This window comes from Mustelus asterias, chromosome 28 (assembly GCF_964213995.1).
Source record: "Mustelus asterias chromosome 28, sMusAst1.hap1.1, whole genome shotgun sequence".
Lineage (NCBI taxonomy): Eukaryota > Metazoa > Chordata > Chondrichthyes > Carcharhiniformes > Triakidae > Mustelus > Mustelus asterias.
In genome coordinates, this window is record NC_135828.1 from 28,092,488 (window position 1) to 28,111,719 (window position 19,232).

Consider the following 19,232-nt stretch of genomic DNA (forward strand, 5'->3'; position numbering starts at 1 on the left):
ATATATTTCCAGATCAGGATGGTGAGTGGTGTTGAGGGGAACTTCCAGGTGGTGGTGTTCCCAAGTATCTGCTGCCCTTGTCCTTCTAGATGGAAGTGGTCGTGCACTGTAGGAAGTGTCTGGTTATGATGTTCTACATCTCATGGAGTATAGGAACAGGTTTGATGGACCAGCATCTGTGTTTGTGCCCCTCATTTTAGCACGTCTCTGTTTTGGTCCAAAATCCCTCAGCGCAGGCTGACACTTAATGAATCTTAAAATTGCTGTTGTAATGAATTATCTTCATTTGCATGCTACAGTTTGTTATTGCAATGAATTTTTATTCTGATGGTGTGATTCATCGTGTTAAACTTCTGCATAAATACAACAGTGCAAAATTAGTGAAAGCTCGAGAGAAAATACACTGGCTTTTTATGCTTTTATTTTAATTGTTGGTTCCGAAGGAATTTAAACCACAGAAAGAGTACAGAACTCGCACAGGCCATCGCCAGCAATCACCCATCGCCAGCAATCACCCATCGCCAGCAATCACCCATCTGCTGTGAAACGTTCACGTAGAGGGACTGTTGTGATGAAAACATCTTCCACTAAATTCCCTTCAGTGATGGGCAACCCAGGCTGGTCAGTGGGCCGCAAGGTTGAAGTCAGACATATTCCCGAACCATGACCCCACAAATAAGATGGAGTACACTTAATACTAACTGAACATTTCATAATGAATTATAGAAAATACTTAATCATTCACATCTTCATAGAACTATCAACTTCGAATGATACAAAAAAACACTAGAAATATTTACGCTTTGATTAGACATGGGCTTATCACTTTATTCACACCAGTCAAGGAAAATACTACACAGGTGGAAATCAGTGGAATGTGGCAAGCCTGCGTGTGGGCAATTGTCAGAATGTCTCGTGGAGCCACACTCAGGGCTAAGGTGGGCCACATGTGCCCCCGGGCCGCAGGTTGCCCATCACTGCTTTGTAAAGCCTCTGCTGATGCGAGTGTATGCTTTTCAGATGCAACCAGCCCGAACTCAGCAACCAGACCACTGAGTGTAGCTCCAGCAGAATTAGCTTCACTGACGACTACATTGTAGCTGATCAGACTCAGCTCTCACTAATAATCACATCTTACACTATAAAATCATAAATTAACAATAAACCGATAAATATAACAGATCTGTACTGGACTGAGGGGGGGGGGGGGGCGGGGAGCCAAGCAGTGGTGACTCCATCTCTTGCTGCTTAACCAGTCCGTCTATGTGAAAGAGAGAAATGTTTGTTTGAAATCATGTGGAAACTGACTCCGAGAAGGGGGTGCCTCTCCACAAACTGCAGGGGTTTCTTTCCCATAGCGACAGCATGTCACAGGAGGCCGCCATTTGGCCCATCGTGTCTGCACGGGCTATCCAAACAAGCGTCATGACTTAGGGCCATTCCCCTGCTTTTCCCCGTACCCCTACACATTGTTTAAAAAGTATATTTCCTCTTGTTTGTACCTCTATCACAGCTGAGAGAGGGTAAGGACAGAGCATCACCCTGGCCCGTTTCTGTGGGAGCACCAACCTTATCCTATTAACAATGCGGACGTGGCATTGACAATCAGGAATACGATGGTTTACTTTATGTGGGACTTATAACCTGACCACTAATGGGAATGGGGGGGGGGGAAAGAGAGGAGAGAGTTGGACCCATTCAGGATGGTGGCTTGAACTCCATTATCCTCCCCCTAGCTCTTCATTGCACCCTGTGACTGCTATCCTCAGCTCCAACCTCTGCCAATTCAACCCAATGTGCACAGCACAGGCCCAACACAGCAAGAGGCAACTGTTCACCCATCAGAACACTGCTTTTGCCAGCACTAGATCAGGTACTTGGTGCGTGAACCTGAATCAATCAGTAAATCCTGACACCCAACACCACTTGCCTCAAAGACAAGGGCTGCCAACCAACCAGCAGTCTTCAGTACAAAGAGGATAGAATCCAAATGGGCAAATCACAAACATTTTCTTTTTAAATCAGCTGCAGTTTGTAGAAATGGCAATCTCGTTTCTATTCTCTCCGGTGTGTAGAAACACGAGATCTTTATCCGGGTTAAATCTGCTGCTCACTGGCCTCGGTCGTGGGGGTCGAATGATCCTTTGGGTTGATTTCCTTTTGTGATCCACTCTCGTAGGCACTGTCCACCGACTGCTTCCCATCTGCAAGAAACAAACTTTATTCAGTCTCTCCACCAACCGGAGACCAGGAGAAATACAAAAGGCTCATCCACAAAGCCCCGAGTTTCAAATCCCTTTAAAATCCACTGCCCCTCGCCACCCCATTAATAAACCCCTCCAACCCCCTCCCCCATTAATACCCCCAAACCCCCATTAATACACCCCCCAAACTCCCTTGCCCCCATTTATACAGCCCCAAACCCCCTCACCCCCATTAATACACACTCAACCCCCCTCCCCTATTAATACACCCCCCCCCAAGCCCCCTCCCCATTAATGCACCCCCCAAACCTCCTCAACCCCATTAATACACCCCCAAACCCCCTTGCCCCCATTAATATGTCCCCCAAAACCCCCTCCCCTACAAATACACCCCCAACCCCCCCTCCCCCATTAATACACCCCCAAACCCCCCTCCCCCCATTAATACACCCCCAAACCCCCCTCCCCCCATTAATACACCCCTAAACCCTCCTCCCCCATTAATACACCCCCAAACCCCCCTCCCCCCATTAATACACCCCTAAACCCTCCTCCCCCATTAATACACCCCCAAACCCCCCTCCCCCCATTAATACACCCCCAAACCCCGCTCCCCCCATTAATACAACTCCCAAACCCCCCTCCCCCCATTAATACAACCCCCTTGCCCCATTAATACACCCCCCCAAACCCCCTTGCCCTATTAATACATCCCCCCCCAAAACCCCTTGCCCACCTTAGGCTCTGTTTTTGAGAGACATGTTTGGGAAATCCCAGTCCCGAGTGCTCTGATTGAAGAGCCACATTGTCCCCAATAATAGCACTCGACAAGTACCTGAGGATTGAAGTGCTTTATAGGTTTCTGTTTTCTGGATAATGTTCACCGCTTTCTCCAAACCGAGGCACTGTAGTGCGTTGACTAACTGCTCAATCGTCCCACCTGAAATCTGAAGAGCGATAATTTTACAATTTCACTCTTCAATACTATTCGGACATCACATTAACACAATTAAAGGCACCGCAGGCTCCGTCAGTGAGGAAACACAATAGGCCACTGGATAATCCTATCAGCCCACAGACTGAGGCAGGGCCAGTGTACCAGCTGTCTGGTGGTAAACAACCTGGAATTCACTTCCCCAGACAGGTTGGGCTTGATGGTTTCCCACACTGGTATAATTCTGATGTATCCCTGATGCACTCTCTCTAAAGCCAGTATATCTTTCCCAGGGGTTGATGCCGAGACTGAACACAGTAATTAAAATGAAATTTCACCGCCATTCCCTATATCGGAATTCCAATTCGACAAAGGCCAACCTTCTACTCAGCTGTTTGATTCCTTTTTTACAGCTCAGCATCGAATCCCAATCAGAGAGTACTTTCCCTTCTTCTGTACTTGCTATCGTACCTGCACATTCTCCTCGTGTCTGCGTGGGTTTCCTCCGGGTGCTCCGGTTTCCTCCCACATTCCAAAGATGTGCGGGTTAGGGTTGATTGGCCGTGCTAAAATTGCCCCTTAGTGTCCTGAGAAGTGTAGGCTAGAGGGATTAGTGGGTAAAATATGTAGGGATATGGGGGTAGGGCCTGGGTGGGATTGTGGTCGGTGCAGACTCGATGGGCCGAATGGCCTCTTTCTGTACTGCAGGGCTTCTATGATTTCGATGATCGCTTTCCTCCAAATCCACATCACACTGTAACTTCCTAATCTGCTCTCAGTTTTTTGGCTGCTGATCTCATGGGATATTTTATCAGCTGACTTTGGATCATTTGTATAAACAAAGTCAGGCATTCCCTCCATCCCCATCCACCAAAATTCAGCCTTCCCAAGGTGTGTACTCAATGGAATCAATCAGTGCCAATACAATCATAGAATCCCCACACTGCAGAAGGAGGCCATTTGGCCCATCGAGCCTGCACAGACAATAATCCCACTCTGGTTCTATAACCCTAACCTCACATGTTTACCGTTAATCCCCCTGACACTAGGGGGCAATTTAGCAGGGCCAATCCACCTAACCAGCACATCTTTCAGACTGTGGGAGGAAACCGGAGCACCCGGAGGAAACCCACGCTGACATGGGGAGAACGTACACATAGACAGTGGACCCGAGGCTGGAACTGAACCCGGGTCCCTGGCGCTGCGAGGCAGTGGACAACTGAACAAATACCAGGCAAACTTACGTCAAAATTATCCAACAGGGACTTGCTCGGAGACTTGGCTGTTTTGAGTAGCTCCGATAGAGAACCAAGATTCAACTTCTCGGCCAGCTTCACCCAGTTCGATCCCACCACATCCTGGTTTAACACTTCGTTCAGCTCTCCCAGGACTTCAGGACCGAGAGATACAATACTGCCTGCAAGCAAAACAGAGCCACTGATTAGCTTAGTCTATAACCAGGGTCTCAATACACGCACAGGGAGACGAGTTACCCAAACATTATCAGAGAGGTTGACGGGGGGTAATACTGAGGGAGACTGTTTTACTGGCACTTACCAAATCAAAAACTGGACCAATCACTCAGACGCAAAGCTGTCCATAGGTTAAAGCAAGTTGGGCACCCACATGAGAACATGGACCAATTTTATTAAGCATTTAAGCAGCTAAATCAGTCAATTGTGCGCCTTGGAATGAAGACTAAACTAGAATCATAGAATCATAGAAACCCTACAGTGCAGAAGGAGGCCATTCGGCCCATCGAGTCTGCACCGACCACAATCCCACCCAGGCCCTACCCCCATATCCCTACATATTTACCCGTTAATCCCTCTAACCTACACATCTCAGGACACTAAGGGGCAGTTTTAGCCTGGCCAATTAACCTCACCCGCACATCTTTGGACTGTGGGAGGAAACCGGAGCACCCGGAGGAAACCCACGCAGACACGAGGAGAATGTGCAAACTCCACACAGACAGTGACCCAAGCCGGGAATCGAACCCAGGTCCCTGGAGCTGTGAAGCAGCAGTGCTAACCACTGTGCTACCGTGCCGCCATGAATGAGCAGACTGACAGAAAGCAGGACTAATAGCAAGGGTAATACTAAGCAGCTGAGCATCCCTGCTTAGGCGGCACGGTGGCACAGTGGTTAGCACTGCTGCTTCCAGGGACCTGGGTTTGATTCCCGGCTTGGGTCACTGTCTGTGTGGAGTTTGCACATTCTCCTCGTGTCTGCGTGGGTTTTCTCCGGGTGCTCCGGTTTCCTCCCACAGTCCAAAGATGTGCAGGTTAGGTTGATTGGCCATGAGAAAATTGCCCCTTAGTTTCCTGAGATGTGTAGGTTAGAGGGATTAGTGGATAAAATATGTAGGGATATGGGGGTAGGGCCTGGGTGGGATTGTGGTCGGTGCAGACTCGATGGGCCGAATGGCCTCTTTCTGTGCTGTAGGATTCTATGATCTATGATCCCATTGGCTCAGAGTAGCCTCATCAAACTGAAAACTTTTGTCCAAAATCAGAAGAGAAGAGGAGGCACTTCATAAAACAAACTATGGGGAAGTGTGTACAATGAATGTGTGAAGCCTGGCTTAGCAGCATGCTGGGTGGTGCAGGTACCCACTGAGCCTCCCCGCCGCGCCCCCCCCCCCCCCCCCCCCCCACCGCCACCCCCCCCCCCCCTCCACGCCCCAACACGGGATTGAGAGGGAGGGTGGACAGTTACCTTGTTGGCCTTCAGTCCCCAGCTGATTCGCTTCCTTCCATTTCCAAGATTCTCCCAGTAGAATATGACGAACCTGAAAAGAACGAGAGTGACCCAATTGATCAGTTTCAAAACAGGGTTCATACAAGGCCCATTCAATTCAATCAACCAAGTTACCCGGCAGTGAAACTCGCAACTGGGAGCAGAAAGAGACAAAGGGACATCGACAAGTGGAGAAAACTGGTGAATGGAGTGTATTGGAGGAAAGTGAGAGGCCATTCGTTCCGGACCGAAGAAAGAAAGATGGCGAGGGGCCAGGAACGGGGATGGGGAGGGGGGCAGAGTTCTTGGGGTCCATGTTAGTAAAAGTTAGTGGCTAGGTACAAAAAAGAATCATTGAAAATGCTAATGGGATCTTGGCCTTTACATGAAGAGGGCTGGAATGCAAAGAGGTGCAGTTTTACAGAGCTCCAGTTAGATTTGATTTATTATTGTCATGAGTATAGAGTGAAAAGTATTGTTTCTTGCACACTATACAGACAAAGCATACCGTTCATAGAGAAGGAAAGGAGAGAGTGCAGAATGTAGTGTTACAGTCATAGCTAGGGCAGTAGAGAAAGATCAACTTAATGCAAGGTAGCTCCATTCAAAAGTCTGACGGCAGCAGGGAAGAAGCTGTTCTCGAGTCGGTTGGTACATGTCCTCAGACTTTTGTATCCTTTTCCCGACAGAAGAAGGTGGTGGAACAGAGTAGATGAAAGGGTGATCCAATGGAGGATGGGGATAGGATAGGCTACTTCCTCCTCGGGTTGTCCACGCACCTTCTCACTGGCACTGATGTCGAATGGTGTGTGCCCATGGCAGATCTGATTCGATTCATCCTCTTCCTCAGAATCCAGTAAGGGCTCATAGTTCTCTGCAGTTCGATCAGCTCCTGGAGTCGGTGGTGGGAGGGATGAAGATCACAGTCAGATATATTTCCCAGTCAGTGACATCCTCTGCTCACTCACGATTGGCAGCCTCTGCCCCAAGGAGGGAGATGGGCAGAGGGGCAACTACTATGTGAAGCCAGCTATTTAACCTGGGTGGGCTGGGCAGGAGGAGACGGATGTTTGGGGAATGGGGGAAGAGACGGGAGTTGGCGGGGATGAAGATACACATGGAGCATTGGGTCATCGTGAGTGAACTGTCACAGACTGCATTACAAAGGATTTTGGAGCCATTTATCAAAACAAGATTCTGTAGAGAGGCGGCGAGGTTTATTTCTACTAAAGGAGGAGATTTAATAGTTTTTAAAATTATGAAGTGTTTTGATTGTCAATTGTTTTCCGTTACATGGAGAGTCAGTGACATGGCTGCGCCAATTTAAAATCCTTATAGAGGAGGAATCTCTTTATGTAGTCAGTTACTGGAGCAGAATTCACTTTCCCACATGCAGGGACAGTTGCACATTTTAAGGGAAAATTAAACATTCGGATGGACAAAAGGGCCATGGTGCTAGCAAAGAGCCAGCAGAGATGACTGGGGCCAAAGGGCCTACTCCTGTGCTGTAAACCTTAGTGGATCAGTCTATGGCTGAGACACAAATGATGTGGAGATGCCGGCGTTGGACTGGGGTAAACACACTAAGAGTTTTAACAACACCAGGTTAAAGTCCAACAGGTTTATTTGGTAGCAAATGCTATTAGCTTTCGGAGCGCTGCTCCTTCGTCAGATGGAGTGGAAATCTGCTCTCAAACAGGGCACAGAGACACAAAATCAAGTTACAGAATACTGATTAGAATGTGAATCTCTACAACCAACCAGGTCTTAAAGATACAGACAATGTGAGTAGAGGGAGCATTAAGCACAGGTTAAAGAGATGTGTATTGTCTCCAGACAGGACAGCCAGTGAGATCCTGCAAGTCCCGGAGGCAAGCTGTGGGGATTACTGATAGTGTGACATAAACCCAACATCCCAGTTTAGGCCGTCCTCATGTGTGCGGAACTTGGCTATCAGTTTCTGCTCAGCGACTCTGCGCTGTCGTGTGTCGTGAAGGTCGCTTTGGAGAACGCTTACCCGAAGATCAGAGGCTGAATGCCCGTGACGGCTGAAGCGCTCCCCCACAGGAAGAAAACAGTCTTGCCTGGTGATTGTCCAGGTAAGACTGTTCTCTTCCTGTCGGGGAGCACTTCAGCAGTCACGGGCATTCAGCCTCTGATATTCGGGTAAGCGTTCTCCAAGGCGGCCTTCACGACACACGACAGCGCAGAGTCGCTGAGCAGAAACTGATAGCCAAGTTCCACACACATGAGGATGGCCTAAACTGGGATGTTGGATTTATGTCGCATGATCTGTAACCCCCACAGCTTGCCTCCTGGACTTGCAAAATCTCACTGGCTGTCCTGTCTGGAGACGATACACATCTCTTTAACCTGTGCTTAATGCTCCCACCACTCACATTGCCTGTATCTTTAAGACCTGGTTGGCTGTAGAGATTCGCATTCTAATCAGTATTCTGTAACTTGATTTTATGTCTCTGTGCCCTGTTTGAGAGCACATTTCCACTCCATCTGACGAAGGAGCAGCGCTCCGAAAGCTAATGGTATTTGCTACCAAATAAACCTGTTGGACTTTAACCTGGTGTTGTTAAAACTCTTACTGTGAGACTCAAATGGCAGCCTTCCAGGATGGTAGGAATGTAGATGAAATCCTCAGTTGCCGAGTCCAAAGGGAATGGAATTTTGAGACACAGAGAGAATCTCAAATGGGGATAGGTCCACTCTGAGGAGATTTGGCCACATCAACTGTCAAAAGGAACAATATCAAGAACAGGAGAGAATGAATGTGACTGGAACAAACCTGCAGTGAGCAGCATTGCTGTAAGTGCTGGAAATCCATAGCCTGCAGCCAAGTGAAGTGCAGTGTTCCCCTCAAATGTAGGATGGTCAACTTCCACACCAGCCTAGGATGAACAATCACCAAACTTTAGAAGAAGCATCTGCCTTGGGACTGGGGTTGCAGGTTGGTCAGTCTGAAAAATTGCCAAGTCCCAGGTGACCATAGGCTGTTCTCCCTTGGAGGGGAAGAAGTGACTGGTGGCAATTTGACTTGAGGATCACCACACTCAAGGCGAGGATGAGAAGGTGAGCCTCCATGAATAACCTCAGCTGGTACACAATTGAACCCACGCAGTTGGGCATTGCTCTGCATCACAAAGCAGCTGTCTAGCTAACTGAGCTAAACCATCCCCCATAACTGGTCTAATCAGTTCTTCAACTCAGGGCAGATGGACTGAAATTGTCTGTCACTTTGAAGGGTGCTTTCTGGTTCTTGGCCTGAAACTTCAGAGGAGCGGCAATCACCAGATTGTCTCCCCACTCCGATTCTGCGCCATGCTGGAGCTCCGCATTTCTGCTGAGGTCCTCCAGTCCCAACTTCTGCAGAGTTATGGAGCACACCCAAAACAGACCTACTTCCTCCCAGCAGCGGACTGTCAAGCAACACCCTCTTTACAGCACTGGCTGCCATATTCGGGTGTGTCCACCAACAGATTGAAATGCTGGGACATTGAAATAGCTTTACCATGTGTTAGTGTGTGGGTGAATGTGTTGGTGGGTAAGGCGGCAGGGAGTGTGGGATGACAGGTAGGGAGGGGGTCTAACATTTCCTGCATAGAGTCATGGGGGTTTACAGCGTGGAAACAGGCCCTTCGGCCCAACTTGTCCATGCCGCCTTTTTTTGTTAAAACCACTAAGCTAGTCCCAATTGCCCGCGTTTGGCCCATATCCCTCTATGCCCACCTTGCCCATGTAACTGTCTAAATGCTTTTTAAAAGATAAAATTGTACCCGCCTCTACTATCACCTCTGGCAGCTTGTTCCAGACACTCACCACCCTCTGTGTGAAAAAAGTGCCCCTCTGGACCCTTTTGTATCTCTCCCCTCTCACCTTAATCCTATGCCCTTCTAGTTTTAGACTCCCCTACCTTTGGGAAAAGATGTTGACTATCTAACTGATCTGTGCCCCTCATTATTTTATAGACCTCTATAGGATCACCCCTAAGTCTCCTACGCTCCAGGGTTAAAATGTCCCAGTCTATCCAGCCTCTCCTTATAACGCAAGTCCCAGTAGCATCCTAGTAAATCTTTTCTGCACTCTTTCTACAATAGGGTGACCAGAACTGCACACAATATTCTGAGTGTGGCCTTATTGTCTTGTACAACTGAAACAAAACATCCCAACTCCTGTATTTAATGTTCTGATGTGGAGATGCCGGCGTTGGACTGGGGTAAGCACAGTAAGAAGCCTCACAACACCAGGTTAAAGTTAATGTTCTGACCAATGAAACCAAGCATGCCGAATGCCTTCTTCACCACTCTGTCCATCTGTGACTCCACTTTCAAGGAGTTATGAACCTGTGACCCTAGATCTCTTTGTTCTATAACACTCCCCAACGCCCTACCATTAACTGAGCAAGTCCTGCCTTGGTTCGATCTACAAAAATGCATCACTATTCCATATGCAAGTTGGAATTGTCTGAAGCCTTGGGACCCGACTCAGAGTTGGAAACTTTTTCAGAGGATCCCAGGGAGCTGAGAAAGTGCCCACCAGCAGTTCAAATTTCCCACGCAATTCCCACAGTCTCCTTGCATCGGGACTTCTGAGGGGATCTTAAGGAGTACGGTCAGTTTTCGATGGTCTAGAGACTGGAGGTTCTGGGCCAATTGTTCCCCAGGGAACCAGTCCTCCCTGCCCTTCTGCTCCTTAAAACTGAACCCAATTATGCTGCCAAATCGAGGAGCTTCGAACATAAAACAACTTGCATCAGCATCAGCACCAGGGCAGGGTGGGATGGGGAGAAGGACAAAGCACAGGAGCGAGTGAATGAGTGCACAGACAGAGTGATAGAGCAAACAACTGAGTGAGCAAGAGAGGGTGCACGTGTGACAGAGTGTGTGTGTATGGGGGTGGGGGGAATGAAAGAACAATAGGACAATGCATGTGTGGCAGTGAGTGAGAAATAGGTAGGGAACAGAGAGGGAGTGACAGTCTCTTCAGTGTGGTCTCCTCTATATCGGAGAGATCAAGCGTAGACTGGGTGATCGCTTTGCTGAGCACCTTCGGTCTGTGCACAATCAGGACTAGAGACTGTCCAAAGATGTGCGGGTTAGGTTGATTGGCCATGCTAAAATTGCCCCTTAGTGTCCTGGGATGCGTAGATTAGAGGGATTAGTGGGTAAAATATGTAGGGATATGGGGGTAGGGCCTGGGTGGGATTGTGGTCGGTGCAGACTCAATGGGCCGAATGGCCTCTTTCTGTACTGTAGGGTTTCTATGATTTCTATGACCCTGACCTTCCTGTTGCTTGCCATTTTAACACACGATCCTGCTCCTATGCCTGTCCTTGGCCTGCTGCAATGTTCCAGTGAAGCTCAACGCAAACTGGAGGAACAGCATCTCCTCTTCAGACAAGGCACTTTACAGCCTTCCGGTCTCAACATCGAATTCAACAACTTCAGATGATTTGCTCCACCCCACCTCGACCCCACCTCGACCCCTTTTGTTTTCGTTCTATTTTATTTAATTTTTTACTGTTCTCGACCTTTTATTTCTTTATAGTCTTTCTTCATTTTTCTTCCCCCCCACTCTTTCCCCCGACTTCATCCCCCTTCCTTTACTTTTTCTCCCCCCACTTCCCGTTTTCTACATTCTATCTCCCCCAACATCTTCATCTGTCACAGCTTACAGCTTCTCTGCCGTTTGACCATTCACACCCTTTATTCTTTCTGTGGACAGCCATGAGCAGTCTTTCCCCCTGGTTTCTGTGGCAATGACTCATCTTTCATTCCCTCACCCTGCAGTATAAATGTCTCCCACTTCCTGTGCCTTTTAGCTTTGACAAAGAGTCATCTGGACTCGAAACGTCAGCTCTTTTCTCTCCTTACAGATGCTGCCAGACCTGCTGAGATTTTCCAGCATTTTCTCTTAAAGTTTCAGATTCCAACATCCGCAGAAATGTACTTTTATTAGGGAGTGACACAGAGTGTGAGATTTACTGGAAACCCAAGTTCAAAGTGCACAAGAATCTGTGAGAACTTTGCTTAGGCCTGTCCTTAGTAAGAGACTGACTAAGAACAAAATGGATTTTCCTGTGTCCTTATTCCATGAATTATGGATATAAACACAGGGGTTAAATGACAATAATCCGGAATAATCCTCCCTCTAATTTCTTGTGTGGATTATTCGAGTGTTTTTGTGGAATTTTGAATGACCTGCAGACAAATGTGAAAGTCTCTCTGATAACATAGGTCAGATAGAAACATAGAAACCCTACAGTGCAGAAGGAGGCCATTCGGCCCATCGAGTCCGCACCGACCACAATCCCACCCAGGCCCTACCCCCACAGATAGCTGTTCACTGAACTACAGTCCGAGTTGACATCGGTCAGATAGTTGCTTACTGAACTACAGTCTGAGTTTTTCAATTAAAGGACTAGGTGGAGACATTGAGAAAAACTAGTGGCTTCAGCTTTTGCAGCAGAACTTTGGAGATCTCACAACTTGTTGCTGAATGTTGCTTTGATGTCACAATATCACCGTACCCGAATGAGCACACCACAGCTCATTAACAATGATGTATTCCTTTAATCCATTCCTTTCCCAGGGTCACTCATACTAACCCAGCCTGGTACAGCAGCAACAAACACAGAGGGAGGGAGGGAGAGTGTCTCATAGGAGGCTTTAGCAACAGGGAAATTAAAGATTTAGTTTCTGATGTGCAAAATATGGATTTTGAAAAGAAAACTTCACTCTTTGTTGGCAACATTGCTGCCCTTAAACACTGCAGCGCACAGATTCGACTGTGTATGTACCCTTTAACCATCAATCTCTGCCAGGGAGTGGGCAGTATCGCTGCAATGGGTCTCCAGAGGAGGATGGGACGTGGGGACCAAGAGTACAGACCTGGAACCATCCATTCAACTGGAAACATGGGGAGAGCAAGCTTGGTCCTCGTTGATGTTGAACACGAGGGAGCGGGCAGCTTTACCCAGCTGTGGGGCAGCTGCTGGGGCAGCTTTACCCAGCTGTGGGGCAGCTGCTGGGGCAGAAAGGAGTGCCCAGATGCCCTGTGTCCAACAGCAGACATGCGGTTACCATGGCGCCTGGACAAAGTGGACTTACCTCCAACAGGAGGTGGCCAGTCAGATTTAGGCTTTGGAGTTCCACAGCCAGATGAAGAGGCGTGCGGCCACTTTTCTGCTCCGCGATGTTTTTATCTGCTCCTTTGCTCAGCAGAAGTTCCAGTAAATCTTTATCCTTTACTTTCACTGCAAGGTGCACTGGGTACAAGCCTGGAGCAAGAAAGAGAGAGATTCAGGTAGTTAGTTAACAGGCAGGAACTGGGTAAAACATTTCACAGAGCGACTGAGATTCCTTTTCACAAAGAAGATTGAAGTTTTGGATTTTGTTAAATTTTATTCCCTTTGTGACCCGGGATGCTGGGTGTAGCGATTGAGAGGTCAGAGGGCTCCTGACCCTCAGGCTTGTGAGCACCTTGACTCTTCACGCCAGCAGTCACTGCACCCTCAGGCAGTCAATGGCCACACACAGGATCCTACATGAGGATCAGGAACAGCTGTCTGAGCCCTTTTGGAACACAAGGCAACCAGAGAAATTGCAGTGGTCCCACCATCGAGCCAAGGGGCAACTCAGCCACACCAAGGCGTCGAACCTGTGACCTCTGATCTTTGACACCACTCCAGGTGGTGCACTTAACCAACACATTTTTGCACCTCCCACAGGCATTACCTACCATTACAGTCTGGCAACTTCATCAGCTTGCTGACGACTGGAGGTTTGAGGTGTTCCAGCAACAGCTCCACCATCTTCCTATCATTTCTATGGAGGGCAAGATGGAGAACGGAGTTTCCATGACGATCCAAAATGGTGGCATTTGCCCCAGCAGTAAGCAATAGCTCAACAATGCTGTGTTGCTGGGTGATTACTCCAAGGTGGAGAGGAGTCTAGGAGCCAGAAAAAAAAAACACCTTTTAGGCTTAAATCACAGTTACCAAACCATTAATCCTGTGCTGTACCTGTGCTGGGAGTGTTTGATGGGGACAGTGTAGCGAGTGCTTTACTCTATCTAATCCCATGCTGTACTTGTCCTAGGAGTGCTTCATGGGGACAATGTAGAGGGAGCTTTACTCTGTATCTAACCCCGTGCTGTACCTGTCCTGGGAGTGTTTGATAGGGACAGTGTAGAGGGAGCTTTACTCTGTATCTAACCCCGTGCTGTACCTGTCCTGGGAGTGTTTGATAGGGACAGTGTAGATGGAGCTTTACTCTGTATCTAACCCCGTGCTGTACCTGTCCTGGGCGTGTTTGATAGGGACAGTGTAGAGGGAGCTTTACTCTGTATCTAACCCCGTGCTGTACCTGTCCTGGGAGTGTTTGATGGGGACAGTGTAGATGGAGTTTTACTCTGTATCTAACCCCGTGCTGTACCTGTCCTGGGCGTGTTTGATAGGGACAGTGTAGATGGAGCTTTACTCTGTATGTAACCCCTATGCATTTAAAAAAAGTGGGTTTTTTATTTGCTACAATTTGACAGTGACATTGTCAACAATTTGGACTCAGGATTTGGAAGTATAATATCAAAACGTACATAGACATACTGGAGGATTCACACAGTGACACCAAAACTCAGGAAAAATGGAAGTAGGCAGCATTGTATTTTAGGAAAAAGGCTGAAGGATGAACTGGTCGGGGTCTTTAAGGTAACGAATGATAGAGTAGACGTAGAGAGAACGTTTCCATTTAGAAATAATCTATCCCTCTCAGTATGAGGCAGTCACAAATAAATCCAATCGGGTATTCAGGAGAAACTCCTTTACCCAAAGAGTGGGACAAATGTGGAATTCAGTAAGGATTGATTGAGGGGAGGAGAGTTAAACAGCTGATATCTATGTAGCACCTTTAAAATAACGACACGTCCCAAGGTACTTCATCGGAAAATCATAACACTGAACCAAATAAAGAGATTTTAGAGATATTAGTTCAGGTAACCAAAAGTTTGGTCAGAGAGTCTTAAAGAAAGAGTGAGCCCGAGAAGCAGAGAGGTTTAGAAAAAGAATTCCAGAACTTTAAAAAAAATTTGTTTATAGGATGTGGGTGTCTCTGGCTGGACCAGCATTTATTGCCCATCCCTAATTGCCCCTGGAGAAGTGGTGGGGGAGCTGCCTTCTTGAACCTCTGCAGTTCACGTGGTGTAGATACCCACAGTGCAGCGAGGGAGGAGTTCCAGGATTTTGACCCAATACCGTGGCGATATTTCCAAGTCAGGATGGTGAGTGAGGTGAAGGGGAACCTCCAGGTGGTGGTGCACTCACATATCTGCTGCTCTTGTCCTTCTAGATGGTAGTGGTTGTGGGTTTGGAAAGTGCTGCCTGAGGAACCTCAGAGAGTTCCTGCACTGCAACTTGTAGGTGGTACACATGGTTGCCACTGTTCGTCAGTAGTGAAAAGAATGAATGTTTGTGGATAGGGTGCCAATCAAGGGGGCTGCTTTGTCCTGGATGGTGTTGTGCTTCTCGAGTGTTGTTGGAGCTGCACCCATCCAGGCAAGTGAAGAGTATTCCACCACCCTCCTGACTTGTGCTTTGTAGATGCTGGACAGGCTCTCGGGAGTCAGGCGGTGAGTTACTCACTTCTGACCATAAAACATAGGAGCAGATGTAGGCCATTCGGCTCATCAGGTCTGCTCCACCATTGAATTAGATCATGACTTATCTGATATAATAGAACCATAGAATCCCTACAGTGCAGAAAGAGGCCATTTGTCCCATTGAGTCTGCACCGACTCTCCGAAAGAACATCCCACCCAGGCCCTCCCTTTTGCCCTTTCCTGTAGCCCCACGCATTTACTGTGGCCAATCCATTTAACCTCAACATCTTTGGACTCCAAAGGGCAATTTAGCATAGCTAATCCATCTAACCTGCACATCTTTGGACTGTGTAAAGAATTCCACAGATTCACTACCCTCCGAGAAGAAATTCCTCCTCATCTCTGTCTTAAATGGGTGACACCCTTACTCTTGAGATTGTGCCCTCTGGTCCTAAACTCTCCCACAAGGAGAAACAGCCTCTCAGCTTCTACTCTGTCGAACCCCCTGAAAATCTTCTATGTCTCAATCAGGTCACCTCCCATTGTTCTAAACTCCAATGAGTACAGGCCCAACCGACTCAACCTCTCCTCATAAGAAAATCCCTCCATACCCAGGATCAACCCAGTGAACCTTCTCTGGACTGCCCCCCAATGCCAGTATATCTTTCCTTAGATAAGGAGACTATATCTGTTCACAGTACTTTAGGTGTAGTCTAACTAGTCCCTTGTATAGAACATAGAACAGTACAGCACAGTACAGGCCCTTCGGCCCTCGATGTTGTGCCGAGCTTTGTCCGAAACCAAGATCAAGCTATCCCACTCCCTATCATTCTGGTGTGCTCCACGTGCCTATCCAATAACTGCTTGAAAGTTCCTAAAGTGTCCGACTCCACTATCACAGCAGGCAGTCCATTCCACATCCCAACCACTCTCTGAGTAAAGAACCTACCTCGGACATCCCTCCTCTATCTCCCACCATGAACCTTATAGTTATGCCCCCTAGTAACAGCTACATCCACCCGAGGAAATAGTCTCTGAACGTCCACTCTATCTATCCCCTTCATCATCTTATAAACCTCTATTAAGTCGCCTCTCATCCTCCTCCGCTCTAAAGAGAAAAGCCCTAGCTCCCTCAACCTTTCCTCATAAGACCTACCCTCCAAACCAGGCAGCACCCTGGTAAATCTCCTCTGCACTCTCTCCAATGCTTCCACATCCTTCTTATAGTGAGGTGACCAGAACTGCACACAATATTCCAAATGTGGTCTCACCAAGGTCCTGTACAGTTGCAGCATAACCCCATGGCTCTTAAACTCAAACCCCCCCCCCTCCGTTAATGAACGCTAACACGCTATAGGCCTTCTTCACGGCTCTATCCACTTGAGTGGCAACCTTCTGAGATCTGTGGATATGAACCCCAAGATCTCGCTGTTCCTCCACATTCCTCAGAACCCTGCCGTTGACCCTGTAATCCGCATTCAAATTTGTCCTACCAAAATGAATCACCTCGCACCTATTAAGGTTAAACTCCATCTGCCATTTTTCGGCCCAGCTCTACATCCTATCAAGGTCTCTTTGCAGCTTACGACAGCCCTCCACCTCATCCACTATTGGTGGAGTTTTAGCAAGACATCCCTATTTTTATATTCCAATTCCTTTTGGAATAAAGCCGACATTCCATCTGCCTTCCCTATTTCTTGCTGAATTTGCATACTAGCTTTTTTTGATTTAGGCATGAAGAGCCCCAAATCCCTCTGGGCTGCAGTTTTCTGCAGTCTTTCTCCATTTAAATAATATTCAGCTCCTTTACTCTTCCGATGAAAGTGCATAAGTTCAGATTTTCTGACATTATAATCCATCTGCCAAGTTTATGCCCATTCACCTAACCTGTCTATATCCCTCTGTAGACTCTTTTGCGTTACCTTCACCACTTGTCTTCCCATATATTTTTGTGTCAACCAAAATCTTGGCAATAGCACATTCACTTCCCTCATCCAAGTCATGAATATATATTGTAAATAATTGTGGCGCCAGCACTGATCCCTGTGGCATCTGTCTGCTCTTGCGGCCAGAGGATTAATATGACTGGTCCAGTTGAGTTTCTGGTCAATGGTTACCCCCAGGATGTTGATTGTGTCGGATTCAGTGATGGTAACGCCATTGAATATCGAGGGGTGATGGAGGAGTGTTGAAAATTGGGGATCCGGAAGAGGCCAGAAAGTGTGGCCCCCCCGGAGGGAGCGGCCGAGTTAGGGATGATGAGAGCTTTGAAAACAAGAGTGAACATTTTAAAATGGAACTGTTGCTGGGGTCCACTGCAGGTTGGCGAACAGAGGGGCGAAAGAGAGGAGGAACGGAAGGATAGGAAGCAGAGAGGAGACCCAGATGGGCCATGAACACAGATCGAACGCTGTAGGTTTGATGAGATGTTGAGAAGAGGTGCTGGAAGTCAGATGGGAAAAGGCCTGATCAATTAGAGACTGACCTGACGTAGATCATTGGGGATGTTGATGATGTTCTGCCGTGGAATACTAACAATAACCTGCAGCAGCTGCTGAACCACAAGGGGCTGCTGATGAATGATGGCCAAATGTAACGATCTGAGGGAAAAAACGTAGTTAGAATATCAGCTACTCTTGTTGGATTCTGTCCTGCTGGAGATGGTCATTGCCCGCCATTTATGTGGCATGAATGTTTCTTGTCACTATCAGCCCAAATTTGAAATCTTGTTTAGTGACTGTGTGTTGGTCACTGAGAAATTCGAATCTACAGGGATCGTAATGGCGTAGATCACCCAACAAATGGCTACTTTGGGGTCAGTTAGCTGGACGGTTGGTGAGCGATGCAGAGCGACGCCAACAGCGCGGGTTCAATTCCCATACCGGCTGAGGTTATCCATGCCTTCTCAACCTTGCCTGAGGTGTGGTGACCCTCAGGTTAAATCACCACCAGTCGACTCTCCCCCTCAAAAGGGGAGAGCAGCCTAGGGTCATCTGGGACAATGGCGACTTTGACATTGCCCAAAACATGTCACCGCAGATATGTCATCATAAACATGCTACTGCATGAAAGAATACATACGTGTCTCCATGCTCATCCTGAATAGCTGTCAGGTGTCTCTGGACAGCTAATAGCATGCGGACGTCTCCAGTGATGGCATAGTCCAGTAAAGCCCGGGCTGTACGCTCTGTAATCTGCAGAGCTCTCATGTGAAGAAATTGCTCTGTAGAAGAAACAAATAAGTGATCCACAGATCAACATAGAAGAAAAGACATTACAGCACAGGAACAGGCCCTTTGGCCCTCTAAGCCTGCACCAACCATGCTGTCCGACTGAACTAAAACCCCCTATCCTTCCGGGGACCATATCCCTCTATTCCCATCCTATTAATGTATTTGTCCACATGCCCCTTAAAAGTCACTATCATATCTGCTTCCACTACCTTCCCCGGCAGCGAGTTTCAGACATCCACCACCCTCTGTGTAAAAAAAAACTTGCCTCGTACATCTCCTTTAAACCTTGCCCCTCGCACCTTAAACCGGTGCTCCCTAGTAATTGACTCTTCCACCCTGGGAAAAAGCTTCTGACTATCCACTCTGTCCATGCCCCTCATAATCTTGTAGACTTCTATCAGGTCGCCCCTCAACCTCCATCGTTCCAGTGAGAACAAACCAAGTTTCTCCAACCTCTCCTCATAGCTAATGCCCTCCAACATCTCACATTAAACAAGATCATTCGTGATCCAC

General features: G+C 47.7%; 1 protein-coding gene across 1 annotated transcript in view; it reads right to left on the reverse strand.

Annotated features, from left to right (window-relative positions):
* Window positions 1-308: 308 nt before the first annotated feature.
* The window catches only part of LOC144480350 (nuclear factor NF-kappa-B p100 subunit-like), a 71,808-nt gene continuing 52,884 nt past the window's right edge, over window positions 309-19,232 (reverse strand). The window contains exons 14-23 of the mRNA XM_078199768.1: window positions 18,568-18,709; window positions 17,972-18,086; window positions 13,633-13,843; window positions 13,002-13,171; window positions 8,681-8,783; window positions 6,660-6,772; window positions 5,860-5,932; window positions 4,383-4,555; window positions 3,040-3,151; window positions 309-2,204 (exon numbers count right to left, since the gene is read on the reverse strand). Of these exons, the coding sequence (XP_078055894.1) occupies window positions 2,098-2,204; window positions 3,040-3,151; window positions 4,383-4,555; window positions 5,860-5,932; window positions 6,660-6,772; window positions 8,681-8,783; window positions 13,002-13,171; window positions 13,633-13,843; window positions 17,972-18,086; window positions 18,568-18,709 (1,319 nt within the window). The 3' untranslated portion in view covers window positions 309-2,097. The remainder of the gene's footprint in view (window positions 2,205-3,039; window positions 3,152-4,382; window positions 4,556-5,859; window positions 5,933-6,659; window positions 6,773-8,680; window positions 8,784-13,001; window positions 13,172-13,632; window positions 13,844-17,971; window positions 18,087-18,567; window positions 18,710-19,232) is intronic.